General features: G+C 39.7%; 2 protein-coding genes across 2 annotated transcripts; one reads left to right on the top strand and one right to left on the bottom strand.

The window, feature by feature from the left end:
• The first annotated feature begins 1,287 nt into the window (after window positions 1–1,287).
• On the top strand, window positions 1,288–10,702 carry si:ch73-267c23.10 (serine incorporator 3). The gene is made up of 10 exons (XM_060858569.1): window positions 1,288–1,511; window positions 4,777–4,938; window positions 5,711–5,895; window positions 6,030–6,109; window positions 6,605–6,742; window positions 7,159–7,328; window positions 7,510–7,600; window positions 8,027–8,198; window positions 8,506–8,727; window positions 10,000–10,702. The coding sequence occupies exons 1-10, from the start codon at window positions 1,473–1,475 to the stop codon at window positions 10,136–10,138; spliced, it is 1,398 nt and encodes a 465-aa protein (XP_060714552.1). The 5' UTR covers window positions 1,288–1,472; the 3' UTR covers window positions 10,139–10,702.
• A 2,236-nt stretch (window positions 10,703–12,938) lies between these two features.
• On the bottom strand, window positions 12,939–14,255 carry tp53rk (TP53 regulating kinase). The gene is made up of 2 exons (XM_060858471.1): window positions 13,830–14,255; window positions 12,939–13,499 (listed from the first exon to the last, which is right to left on the bottom strand). Exons 1-2 carry the CDS (start codon window positions 14,059–14,061, stop codon window positions 13,018–13,020), a joined length of 714 nt encoding a protein of 237 aa, XP_060714454.1. The 5' UTR covers window positions 14,062–14,255; the 3' UTR covers window positions 12,939–13,017.
• Between the last annotated feature and the right edge of the window lie 30 nt (window positions 14,256–14,285).

Below are 14,285 nucleotides of genomic sequence, written 5' to 3'. Positions count from 1 at the left end.
ACATTGCATGAGGATTTTAAAGAAGAAAAACACAATAAGGGCAAACTGCAAACTGTCACATGTGTCAAACACAATAAATCATAAGTCAGATCCTGAAGAAGACTCAAGGAACAAAAACTGGAGCAATTAAACCCTGAACCATTATGTTAAAAAAAATCTGTTTCAAAGACCCCCCTCCCACTTTAAAATGGGGCTAATAGTAACCAGTCAGTATCATCAGGGCAGTTATAGCTCAGTGGTTAAGGTGTCAGATCACTGATCAGGATCTTGTGCCACCAAGCTACCACTTCTGGGCCCCTAAGCATGGCCCTTAACCCTCAGTTACTCAGTTGTATAAATGAGATATAAGTAACAGGGCTGTCAAGTGGCATTTGAGAGTGACAGTCACTCATTTGGGTCTTTTCTCCCACCACACATTGTATTTCTCACACAGAAAAACTTTTTGACTATTTATCATATATTTAATAAGCCGCAGCGCCCAAAACGTATCAGTCCGCACTGCTGTCTCTAAGGAACCAGGCAGGAACCAAGCGCGTCTCACCTGGAGCTCTTAGTCGAACCTGACACTTATCAGCCAATCAAAAAAAGAGGCTACAAAATAGCCAATCGGAAAATAGCACTGTTGTATCTGGGTAAGATTTAACACAACAACCAATGAAAAAAAAAAAAACATATTCATTAGAGAGGGTATTTTCGATGGTGGGTTTGAACAAAACCTCAACACGAAACAGTTTGTCTCTATACGGGACATTGTCCTCAATCATGACCCTAAAAATGTCTGGGCTTGTGCTGAACTGTTTTATATGGGAGCAACATTACAAATGATAAAGGAGTCCAAAAAGGTAACAAACACTTACAATAAACACCACCAGTCATAATCTCTCTCTTCTCTCTCTCTCTTTTTCACACACACGCACACACACAGACACACACACACACACACACACACACACCCAGACACACAACACACACACACAGACACACAACACACACACACACACACACACACACACACAGACACACACACACACACACCACACACACACTAATTAATAAATGGAAATTGAACAAATACAAAACTTCATCACTGCATCATCATCATCATCAGTCAATACAACACCTTTCTGTTTCAGTCAGTGATCTGTAGTCGTGTTTGTATCGCTTTGTTTTATTGGTATTTCTTTTTAATTTATTTAGAAAAGGTTTTTTATTCATTGTAAAGGCGGGGCTTGCTGCGAAGGTCACGTGATTTCATCCATGTGAGACGTATCGAAAGCACCGCGAGCGCTCATGGTCTGACCAATCAGAAGCGAGGTTAGGAAACTCTGGTAGCTAGAAAGAAAACTTATAGAGTTGTTGAGGTTTTTGGGTTGGTGTTGATGTTGGAGATCGGACAAGGAATCTGACACGGAATCGGACACGGAATCGGACACGGAATCTGTCCCGGGTTTGAGACGCGCTGGAGGAGGGACATGGGAGCAACCTTAGGGACCTTCAGCCTTCTGCACTGGGTAGGGGATTTATTCTCATTTATTTACTTATTTGTTTAAAGGAAAGACAGAAAATAGAGAAACGTTTTTCTAAAAATTTTATTTTTATTTTATTTTTTTTTTAATGTTTGTGCGTTTCGTCACTTGCGCGCTTTAATCCGGTTAATCCGGTGTTGCGCGTGACCCCACTTCCCTTCGGTAGTGTCTCTGTAACCTGAGGGATTAAACCCGTTAAACCTCCTAACCGGATTAACAGCGCTGTTCAATGCATTTACACGCTGCACACAGGGCAAAGATGGAACAGAGTCTCAAACTTTCTCTAATAGTCAGATTACATTTACAGATGTGTTCCAGCTGTGTGACCTGCTGGGTCTCAGGTGTGTCACAGACTCAAACAAAACCAAACACCAGGTTAAAAAAAAAAAAACCTGTACAAAGCGTGAAGAAGACGAGCTTTAAACATCTGACACTTTAAGGGGAATCCTGAGGGACTTTCCTGGTATCAGGATTAGATTAGATCAAAGCTCAGGATTAAAAAAAAAGTGATAAAGATCATTGTAAGGAATTATTTCCCTCTCATCTCAGCTTGGACAGGATTTCTGAGCCCGTCTCCCTCTGCTCGGTTTCTGGTTCTCCGGCGAGTACTCGGGGAAGTCTCAATGAAACGGCAGTCAGTCTTTCAAAGAGAAGTCCCAACTTTTTTATGTTATACATGAATATATAGTAGTACAAAAAAAAGGAAGGACATAATATGTGTGTGTGGAGCTTAATGCTAGTATCTGCAGAAGATACCTTGACCGTTATCATGAAGCAGGAAACCTCCCAGCTGCAGTATCCTGTTTTTCATAACTTCTTTCATACAAAGCATATTGTAGCAGAGCAGATGTGCCAGGAAGAGGAGGTTATGCCAAGGTCAAGGTATCTGTGTGTGTGTGTGTGTGTGTGTGTGTGTGTGTGTGTGTGTATGAGAGAGAGAGAGAGAGAATGTGTGTGTGTATGTGAGTGTGTGTGAGAAAAGAACATTGTGCTTTGTACAGAAAGTCTGCAACATTAGTCTGCATCAGAAAACATGAAGTATTTTATACAATTATTCTGACAATCGTTTATCTCCATGAGGAAATTTTAATGCTGTTAGATTTCAGACTGAACGTCAGAATACAAATGCAGAATAAATAATAAAATATAAGATGCTGCGTGATGACGTCAGAAACTGTGTGAGTGTTGTGATGTCATAATGCTGTAATCTCTATCAGACACATTTGCACTTGCATTAATAAATGCAGCAAACTGGGGTTTCTTTTGTCGCTGTAGTCGCGTCGCTTTTGGTCGTTTAGTACGAACATTTCACCTGTAAAAATAATTCCAGATATAATACGTCGAATCTGCCAAATGCTGGAAATGTAAAAATATACTGAAGATTATGGATCACTGCTTTCAAAGAGAAGTCCCAACTTTTTTATGTTATACATGAATATATAGTAGTACAAAAAAAAGGAAGGACATAATATGTGTGTGTGGAGCTTAATGGTAGTATCTGCAGAAGATACCTTGACCGTTATCATGAAGCAGGAAACCTCCCAGCTGCAGTATCCTGTTTTTCATAACTTCTTTTCATATATTTACATAATCCACTGATCCATGTGTAATTATACAGCAGACAGTAAACTACTGACCCTAGCAGCTGTTTTATTGCAAATATTTCTTACTTTTTCTTTACCATTTCATCTAAAATATCGTCACTGTGACCAAAATACTGAACACAAATAAAAAAAATGAGTCGATAACAACAAGAAACAGAAAATATCAAGCCAACATGAATGTGTTCTAGGTTCTGAATGGTTGACTTTGACTTTCACTTCTGTTCCTGAGGTGGTTCTGGGAATTCGACGCTTAGCTTCAGCTCAATGTGGCCAGGATTCCTTGTCAGAAAAACATGCAGCTTGCCATCTTTAAAATACTGTGTGTTTAAAAACATACCGGAGACGTAGACATACACGATCCAAACAAAAATATGTGCACCCCTTATAACTGCACTCATGTGTGGTTCTTCTCCAAACTGTTACCATAAACTAAACACACAGTTGTACTGAACATCTCCGTGTGCTGCAGCTTTACACTTTACCGTCGGTGGAGCCACAAACTCTTCTCTAGCATGAAGACACGGTGTGAAGGTGAAGGTTGAAGTGAAGAACTCGAGTGGTTCTGCACAGAGCTATGACTCTGACTCAAACCCACTGAACACCTTTGGGATGAACTGGAACTGGAGTCTCCTCAACATCCCAACATCAGAGTCTGATCTCACTTATACTTTTGTAGCTGAATGATCACAAATCTCCACAGTTACAATCCAACATCTGAAGCCTTCTGAGAAGAATGGATGATATTATAAGCTCCACATATGAGTGTGATGGTCAGGGGGCACATACTTTTGGCTAACTAGTGTATTATACAATAATTAGACCATCTGATTGGTGGATAAATTAGACAATAGTAAGGATTATACAATAAAATGTTTAAGAGTGAAAGTTTCCTTTAAACTTCTTTAAGAGGATTAAAACTCATTGTGTTTTTGGAAACTGAAATTAAACAGATTTAAAAGGAAAAAAATGTTTCACTGTCTGATGAATGTTTCCTGTTTCATCTTGTTCACCTTCAAATGCAAACATTTCAGCTGGAGAAAAACACAGAAGGTTTATAATCTGAAGGTCAGATGATAAGAACACACACAGACCACACTGTTCAGACACGAGAAAGAGTTTCAAGGTCGTACCGTGTGGATCGGCCCAATTACCGGACAACGTCTGTTCAGTACAGTGCAGAAAATGTCAAAATAAAGAGAATGTATGTTTTTAATAAAGAAAATATATCAAACTCATTTATGGACTTTATGTAGTAAGGATCGACAGTTCATCGCTCAGGATGCTGAGTTCTTATTAACACGCCGTGGAGCTTGTGGCTGCAAAGCTACAAGAAATGCAAGAGACTTAATTTCCTGTATTATACACCAGAAGAGGAAGAGCTCTTGGACTCAAACAATAGTGTTCAAGAAGACGTTAAGAAAAAGTTCTCAATGTTCTAAAATCCAGACACACCTTCACTAAACATATTGGATTTGTGTTCAGATTAAACGCCGACGGAAAGATAATAAAAAACTCTGATGATGCTGAACATTGTGATGGTTTCCATACACTCACTATAAACAACATAGAATAATGCTCAATAATTAAAATGATCATGTGTTTAATAATTGTGTGTGTGTGTTTGTGTGTGTGTGTGTGTGTTTTAGGCTCAGTGTCTGTGTGGCTCGGCGACATGTCTGACATGTCGTTTTTGCTCCAAATGTAAGAACTCAATAGTGACTCGAATCATTTACGCCTCAATCCTCTTACTCGACACCATCATCGCCTGCATCATGCTGTCACCCAGCGTCGAGCGGCAGATGAAACAGGTAAAGCGCAAATCTGTGTTCAGTCTGATTAGTTTGATTTGTAACTGAATGAGTGAATTGTTATAATTACAAAATGAACACCTGAGTGAATCATTTGAGGTTATAAAGTGAACAGAAAACTGACTCCTTGGAGATCAAACTGTAATTGAACGATTCATTATTTAAGATTCTATAACAAATAAATGAGTGAATTATTAAAGATTAGAATGTGAATCAGTGATTCAATTCAGATTCTTATTTTAATATAAAGGAATCATTTATTAGCCCCCAGGTGGTCCAGCGGCAGGATCCCTCTCTCTCGTTGTCGTGGCTCGGGTTCGATTCCCCGTCGGGGAGCTGTAGAGTTAACGCTCATGAACCAGCCAAAAGAAGAATCACGTATTTTTAAATGAGCTCATTGTATTGTATTTCAAGATTTTTTTTAATTATGCAGCTGATTACCTGAATGTATGACTGAATCATTTGAGATTCTGATGAATAATCAGCGTGAATCATTTAAGATTATAAAGTGAACAAATGCATAAGTGAATCATTTGAGGTCGTAATGAAATAGGTGAATGAATCATTTGAGAGTATAAACTGATTGAATGAATCATTTGAGATTCTGATCAAAAGGGGAGTGAATCATTTGTGAACGAACGCATGAGTAAATCATTTGAGCTCATATTGAATTAATTAGGTGAGTGAATCATTTGAGAGTTATAAACTGAATGAATGAGTCATTTGAGATTGTGAGTAAACTGTAAGTGGATTTTCTGACTCACTTGTAAAGATCCCTGGATTTTGTGAAGACGACACGAGCTCCAGCACTGCAGGAACTTTTCAGTGTGACACGTTTGTGGGCTTCAAAGCTGTGTATCGTCTTTGCTTTGGCATGAGCATGAGCTTCGTGGCTTTTTGTCTGCTGACCATCAACATAAAGAACAGCAGAGACCCTCGAGCTGCATTTCACAACGGGTAAAGAGCTAATTAACTAACGAGGGTTGATCGACCTTCACACCTGACTGGACTTTACACTGAAACACTTTTCCTAGCTGCTGTAAAGGTCTTGATGAGCGTTTCTCTAACTTGTTTCTCCTTCTTTCATGTAGCTGCTGGTTTTTCAAAATCACGATCATTATTGCGCTCACAGTCGCTGGCTTTTACATTCCAGAGGGACATTTCTCTTACAGTAAGAAACACACTTTATATTCATGTACAATGTTATTTTGTTTTGCACAATTCTTTATCTAAAGCATGGTGCTGGTAGCATCGTGTCCACCAATGCATAGCATATGATTCACAATGTCCGTTAACGTCACGTCACATGACTCCATGGTCACTTCTGCACCAGTTTATCACCACTTCACTTCTTCATTCACTGTTTGTCGTGTTCACCTCGGTGGTGTTTGAGCTCATGTCTGTGCTGTACCACGACGTTCTGGCTCCTCTTTTGTTTTGTGTTCATAGATGATCCTTGTCTCTACTTTATCTGGTTTGTTTGTGTTGTGTTAAATAAAATGAACGTAATCAGCATTTTTCTTACTTTAATTTCTTATAAATACTAAATATTCTCAATTAAATTGGTTCCTTAATATTGTACAAATTTCTTAGACTTGTTCTGTGTCAACATGGTGTAATAGATGTAGTGATGTAATTTATATGTATATATTGTTGTTTTGCTCAGTTTGGTTTGTAGTAGGTGCACTTGGAGCTTTCTTCTTCATCCTCATCCAGCTCATCCTCCTCATGGACTTTGTGCACTCGTTGAGCGAGTCGTGGCACGACAAGAAAGAAAACCAGAACCCAAAGCTCTGGGGTTGTGGTGCGTGAGTGTAAATTCATCATGACTCATGAATGGACTTTAAAATTAGAATAATTATGTTTTACTAGTATTACTACTACTAGTGACTAGTAACTATTATTACTATTATTACTATTATTACTATTGTTTATTATGTTTAATATTATCTGTCTTTCAGTTATGTTACTGTTCTTTGTTACTGTTTTAGTTTTGGATTTGGTTTATTTCTCTCTCTCTCCCTTCATCTCTCACTCTCTCGCTTTTTCTCTCTCTCTCCCTCCCATCGTCTCTCTCCATCTCTCTCTGTCTCTCTCTCTCTCTCACTCTCTTTCTCTCTCTGTCTCTCTGTCTCTCTCTCTCTCTCTCTCTCTGTCTCTCTCTCTCTCTCTCTCTCTCTCTCTCTCTCTCTCTCTCTCTCTCTCTCTCTCTCTCTCTAGCCCTGATAAGTGTAACCTTAGTGAACTACTCTGTGTCCGTCCTCGGCATCACGCTCTTGTTCATATTTTACGCTCGGCCCATGGAGTGTTCACTCAGCAGGTTCTTCATCAGCTTCAACCTCATCCTCTGCATCATTGCTTCAGTCATCTCTGTTCAGAACATAGTTCGTGTAAGTGACAAATATATATATATACACACAAAAAAAGAGCTTTTATTATTTACTGTCTGCATCACTTTGTTTTAAAAGTGAGGTCACTGTAGGGGGCGTGGCCTAAATAAGAAATTAACATTAAGTCTCAAATCACAGAAATCCTGCTTTATTTACGTCACATATACTTTCTGATTTACAGAAACGTCTTCCTGCTTCTGGACTCATGCAGTCGTCCTTCATCACTCTGTACACTGTCTACCTCACCTGGTCAGCTGTGACAAATGAACCAGGTACTGCAGTGAGCTGAGCACGATGTAGCTCAGGTGTAATGACAGCCCCAGATTCACCTCACGCTTTGCTGTGCTTTGGAATGACTTTTACTTCATTTTTTATTTAGTTTTTACACTGAATAAAATTTAAAAAACACTACGGTCAGAAGTATGTGAAAGAAATTAGATTCAAGTAGAAAATAAAGTGGTCCTGAAACAGAACCCTGTGGGACCTCAAAGTCAATGTTTTTAATCCCAAAGTCAGATCTAAAAGCTTTTACTGTTTGAATAAACCAACGGGCCTTTTATCAGTCTTCAGTCAGTTGTGTGTATGGAAATGATCACTCATTGGTTTATAAAATAAAAATTTCCAGTGTGTATGTTGATAAAAGACCGATTTGTGAAAACTGAAATCACTGTTTCTGTTTCATTTTAATCCTGAATCAGAAAAATCCTGCAATCCCAGTCTGCTGAGCATCTTCCAGCAGGATCCTGTTCTCAATAGCTCTTCAACAAACCAAACCCAGCAGGAGAGCCCAAAGCATCCTTACTTCTTAACGGAGGATGCACAAAGCATCGTGGGATTGTTAGTGTTTGTCGTGTGCATTTTATACTCGAGGTACGATCACGTTCAGTACAGCTTTATTAAGAGAAACCCTTCTGTCTGTGACGGTGTAGTGAGATGAAGCACAGTCACTGTCAGCACTCATTTCCTACAGCAGCGCGTCACAGCCTGATTTATTCTTCTATAACTCTGTCAATGTGAACGAGCTGTTGCTATAGAAACCATAAATGATCAGAGCTAGTGCATTAATATACACCTGCGCTAATGTCAGCACTGCTGTTATCTGTTTGTGTGGAAACTTTATTCTGTTAAACTGTTTCTAACTGAGTGAAAGTCTGACACACGGCTCTGTGGTTGGCAGCATTCGCTCGTCCAGCACCAGTCAGGTGAACAAACTCCTGCTGACTCCATCAAATGCCGTGCTGATCGACAACCCCTCCACAGGAAGCCTCTGTGCCCCCGAGGGGCCGAGACGTCTGGTAGATAACGAGAGAGACGGCGTCCAGTACAGCTACTCCTTCTTTCACATGCAGCTCTTCCTCGCTTCTCTCTACATCATGATGACACTCACAAAATGGTACAGGTGAGTAACGGACTCTCCAGGTTACAGCAGCACAACTGAATTCATCAGGAATAATCAGCATCACTTACATTTAGTAATGTAGTGTAATGTATTATTAGTAGTAATAATAATAATAATAATAATAATAATAATAATAAAATAGTGTTTAAATCTATTAAAAGCTTTCGTAACCACTGCTGCTGTTTAAATAACTTTATTTAATAAATATTATTTATTCATTTTTTAAATAAATTTCAGTGAAGCATGTGAAAGGGGACGGGGCTACACAACATTCTCACACATGTTCACGACACTAAATGACTCGAGTTTGAGAAGACAGAAATTCAGAACTAAAGCTGTAGCACAGAAAAGAAACGCAATATTTCTTGCATCTGGGACGACAGAATAAAGAACGCGAATAAATACATTTTTTTAAATACACATTAGGGGGTCACGGTGTCTTAGTGGTTAGCACGTTCGCCTCACAGCTCCAGGGTTGTGGGTTCGATTCCCGCCTCCACCTTGTGTGTGTGGAGTTTGCATGTTCTCCCCGTGCCTCGGAGGTTTCCTCCGGGTACTCCGGTTTCCTCCCCGGTCCAAAGACATGCATGGTAGGTTGATTGGCGTCTCTGGAAAATTGTCCGCAGTGTGTGATTGCGTGAGTGAATGAGAGAGTGTGTGTGTGCCCTGTGATGGGTTGGCACTCCGTCCAGGGTGTATCCTGTCTTGATGCCCGATGACGCCTGAGATAGGCACAGGCTCCCCGTGACCCGAGGTAGTTCAGATAAGTGGTAGAGAGTGAGTGAGTGAGTGAGTGAGTGAGTGAATATTCTGAAATATTAATTAATCATTAAACAAAACATCCGAAACATCTTTTTACTTAATTTGAGTTAAACTAGTTAAACAGTAAAAGTGGAACTTTCAGTCATTCTGATTGTCTTTAGCTGATCACTGAAGCGTTCTGTTTGATTTGTTTTGCTAAAAAGTTTTAATACCCAACTCGAGCTCAAGGACTAGATGTGACTCAGACGTGACTCAGAGCCACATAAACCGAGCAACGAGCACAAGGTGGAACTTAGCAGCAGGAAGCTGCAGCAATAGTCAAGGAACACACAGGAAGCAGAAAACAGGAAGTGACCCGGAGGCCTTTTTGTTTTTTCATTTCTGTCAGTGGTTGAACTCAAACATTATTCTTATTATTTTTATTATTGTTGTTTGATAATAGTGTAATATTTTGTGTGTTATTGTTAGCGTTTGTTAATGTTGTGATATTTCATGTTATTTCTGTAACAGACCTGATGCCAACTACAATGACATCACACACAAGAGAGGACCAGTGTGGGTGAAAATCTCGTCCAGTTGGACTTGTGTCTTTCTCTACGTCATGACTCTGATCTCTCCCATCATCTTCCAGGACAGAGACTTCTCATAACCACTGTACTGATTTCACCCTCATGTGATTCTTCATCCGTCTTCTGCAGCACGTCTGATCCACAGGGACGTCTGGACGTCTAGCCCGTGTTCTGCTGATCAGTTGTTAAGTCACTTTCTAAAAGTTCTTACTTTTTATTTTTGAGAAATTTTGTCATTTTTTGGAACATTTTTCTCTTGAGGTTTTATGTAACGTCTGAAAATATTCCGATATTTTTAAGGACACTTTCTTTTTCTCTTGCAAGGTTTTTTACATAAAATTGAAAAAGAACAAAAAAAGTTGTTTTATATATTTTTTTTACCTTTTTATCTAAACTTTTCTAAAGTTTGAGAAGTATTGTGATTTTTTTCTCTAAAGATGTTTTGTTCCATTTTTAAACTCAAGCTTAATGGAAGATTTGAGAAACGAGAGATTTTATATACAATTTAGAAATATTGTGGTAAAATTTTGCATAAGACATTTAATCACTTTTTCCCAGAGGCTTTGTGTAACGTTTGAGGAACTTAAAGCATTTGTGATATTTTGCAGTTTTTTTTCCAAAAATAAAAAAAGAAAAGACTTTTAGCAGATTTGTCATATTTTACATAACTTAAAAAAAAGCTTTTTATAGTATTTTTGTTTACATGGATGTCTTTACACTACAAATACAAAATACAGCCATGAGAATCGAATTCTGAACAAATGATTGTCTTTCACACAATGAAGCAAAAATCTTTTCTGAACAGTTTTTTTAGTGTTCAGTTTGTTTTTAGTGTTTATTGTAATGTTGTAACATGATGTCGTCTTATTCACTGCTGCTCAGTTGCTGTTGTGTTTGCTTTTGAACAAAATATTTATTTTGCCAGGAGGAAAAAAAAACTCCAGAAAGTTAAAAACGTTTTAACATTTTGTACTAAAAAAATTGCTTTATGAAATAACGAGGTTTTTGATGACTTTTACACATCAGACTAACTTTGTATCAGAACGTCACTAATTATGAGATGTGAGAGATCGACACGGTCAGATCAATAAACCGTCTCTATGGCAACACAAAACAAAACGGCCATGTTTCAGGCCGACGTAATAGCTGGCAGTTTGCTAAAATGTTTTATTGTGGTTTAAAATGGTTTATTAAGCTAAACCAAAGCTCTACACTGTAAACGCTGATGATCTAAATGTACAGAGCTGAAATCTCCTGATGTTCCGTGTTGTTTAGCGGCAGACGCCAGCGTCGTGGTTTCGCTCCTGTATGTCACGATGTAAACATTCTTTACGTGTCGTGACGTAACAGCACCAGAAACGATGTCATGATGTTGAATCATGAAGTTGTTACGGTTGTGTCTCTCTCACTCACTGAACAAACCGGAAACAAAATGATCTGTTTTACCTCCTTTCCTTTTCCTGTCGTGTCAAACTGACCACTTCATAAACACTGTTCACTTCAGTTCACTATGAAACTGCTAACATTTTGTCTTTTGTAAACGTTTCAACATTAGAACCCAGCAGGTTAGTCGATAAATCAATAAATTCTAAAGTAAACTTTTAATTATAGTGAAAAAGTCATTAGGTTTTTAAATCCAATCCCAAGGAATTAAATGACACACTTTTCTCCTCACACTAATATTTTTCATTCAGACACAAAACTGTAAAATTTCTCATGACTGTTGTATTTTTTGATCAACGTTGTTCAAGTTTCTTTTTCAGAATTCATCAGATTTTTTTTCTCCTTTATATTTTAAGTGTATTTTGTTCAACTCTTTTTCTCCCGTCTGGTGTTCAGTCGTCTGAGGCTTCGCTGCTTCACACTGAACTTTTCACACATGAAATGTTCTTGGGTTTGAATCTTCAGAAGCACTGAAAGGGTTTGATTTTGTTAAAGAGAAACTTCCTGATGTCACAATCAAACTGCTGTGAAGTCTCTGAACGTGCACCGACTCCTCGCTGTGTTCACTTCAGCTGAACATGAAGCAACATGTCAGCGTGTAACTTGTCCTGGAGTGATTCATCTCAAAATATCAGATTGTAACAAACACTCAGGCTGAACTCAAATCACCTCAAACCACATGGCACGGTGTTGTGCAGTCCAATTAGACCGATTCCTGAATCTCTGTTTGTATCAGCAGAAGATCTCCATCCCTGCGGTGCAGCATGGTGGTGCATCAGGCTTTAGAGCTGCTCTTCATCAGCCAGAACCGGGGCTTTTATCAGGTGGATGAAATGATGAGGAGATACAAATTCCAGCTGATTTTAGGGCATAAACTTCAGCTGTCTGCTATTGAGCTGAAGATAAACGACCCAAAATATACATCCACATCAACACAGGAACGACTTCACCAGAAGACCAGAAGATGATCAGGGTGTCAGTGAGTGAGCCAGAACCCAGATCTGAGCTGTGTAGGAGACGTCCTTACGACCCGAGAGATCTGAATAATTTTGCAGGAGAATATCACCAAGTCGTGCTGATAGACTCTTACTAAAAAGACTGAGACAGCTACTTCAACCAGGGATTAGTGTAGGGGTGTGTATACTTATGCAAACAGGTTCATTTACTGTTTTACATTTCTGCTTTTCACTTTTCTGATCGTTTTTCACTTACAGTTTTGACATGATTTTATCTTGGTTTCAGTTTCCTGACTTGCAGTGAAACTCCGCCTCCTCCATATTAATATTCATGAACCAGAAATCCAGATGTTCATTAATATTCATTAGCTTGCTGACTGCTAGTTAGGGAACTGTTAGTAACGCTAAAAGTGTGGAATCTTTAACACACTGTTAAAAATCAGACTGAAGACAAAGATCAATGAAAGACGTCGAGTCAACATCCAAAAAAAAGAGTTTTATTTACAGAACCGGTCACATGATCACAGCATCACATTACTGCTCGTTAGATTTGTCTCTCTTCATCCCACCATGGACCGTTTCCTGCCTCTGAGTCTGACCTCGTCCAGTTTTTTAATCACCGGTGGAGCTTTTTTGGATGCAGTGGTGTAACTCTGCAGAAGTTTCTGGAACAGAGTCTCTGTGTTGGGGTGTGTGCTGAGAAAAGCCTTCTCCAGCACGTACAGGTCCACACCTTTATCCTCAGGTAAAGCAGAGACGAAGCTCAGGCCGAAGTCAATGAGCAGCAGCTTGAGGTCTCCAGAGAGCTCCGGCTTCAGCAGCATGTTGGAGGTAGTGAGGTCTCCGTGGATCACGTCCTCGTCGTGCATCTTGGCCAGGATTCGGCCCATTTTGTCAGCGAGGCCGTGCAGAGACTCGATGGACCGTCCTTTAGCCTGAGCGTCTGCGATGTGCTCGCGCACCGTGATGGAGTCAGTGATCTCCTCCAGGAAAATGCAGTTGGTGCTGAGATCCACGAAGTACACGACCGGCGCTGCGATACCTACAGACATCACTGTTAATCACAGTCTTTATACAGGTCACGGTCTGATGTTCTAGTGTAGTGAAGGTCATGTTGTACATCAATACACCACAGAGAAAGGTTCTGTTCTCTGATTGGTCAGAATGTAGTGATGAACAGCAGCTCTGTCAGTAGCACAGGTGCTAATAATAGGTTTATTTTAATGAGAGAATTACTCGACACTTTCTGACCAATCAGAAACGTGCTACAAACTGCTGTAATATAACGTTTAACTGTAAGACATGAAGTCTGCACTGTTGTTGTTGTTGTTGTTGTTGTTGTTGTTGTTATGAACATTGCGACAGTACCGACCTGCTTTCCGGCAGCGCAGGATGGACCGGACCTCTTGAGCCGTCCGGCGTCTCGTGAGCTTCTCATCCAGCACGTGGTGTCGGTACCGTTTACGGAACCGCTCCTTCACTATTGCGCTCCGCCCTAAAAACCGGACCCGGTACACGCGCGCCTCCGCGCCCTGTTTAATCAGCTCGGCGTCGCGCAGAAACGACACCACTGACGGCGCGCTCACACTATCCGCCTCCGCCATGATGCTTCTCTTGTTCACTTCCGGGTCAAACGTAAAGGTTGCCGGAGGCTCACGTGAACTTCAGTGTCTTAAACAACAAAAGTTTATTCTGATAAAATAAAGTATAAAGTTCAGATCCTGTTCATTCCGAATATCTTATTAACTTCACTCTCATTTAACATTAAACCTGTAAATAAGTGACATTATACATGCATTTTTATAAATACTGTGTGTGTGTGAGAGAG

This window comes from Tachysurus vachellii, chromosome 22, assembly GCF_030014155.1.
Source record: "Tachysurus vachellii isolate PV-2020 chromosome 22, HZAU_Pvac_v1, whole genome shotgun sequence".
Taxonomy (NCBI): Eukaryota; Metazoa; Chordata; class Actinopteri; order Siluriformes; family Bagridae; genus Tachysurus; species Tachysurus vachellii.
Note: the sequence above shows the minus strand (reverse complement) of the source record. Positions and strands in the feature narration are given on the sequence as shown.

Excerpts from the sequence above, each read along its gene's own strand:
- tp53rk (XM_060858471.1), bottom strand. The coding sequence starts at position 14,061 with ATGGCGGAGGCGGATAGTGTGAGCGCGCCGTCAGTGGTGTCGTTTCTG. Across the intron at positions 13,500-13,829 it reads CCTGCGCTGCCGGAAAGCAG|GTATCGCAGCGCCGGTCGTG; the intron begins GTCGGTACTGTC and ends TGATGTCTGTAG.
- si:ch73-267c23.10 (XM_060858569.1), top strand. The coding sequence starts at position 1,473 with ATGGGAGCAACCTTAGGGACCTTCAGCCTTCTGCACTGG. Across the intron at positions 6,110-6,604 it reads AGAGGGACATTTCTCTTACA|TTTGGTTTGTAGTAGGTGCA; the intron begins GTAAGAAACACA and ends TGTTTTGCTCAG. Across the intron at positions 7,329-7,509 it reads CTGTTCAGAACATAGTTCGT|AAACGTCTTCCTGCTTCTGG; the intron begins GTAAGTGACAAA and ends TCTGATTTACAG.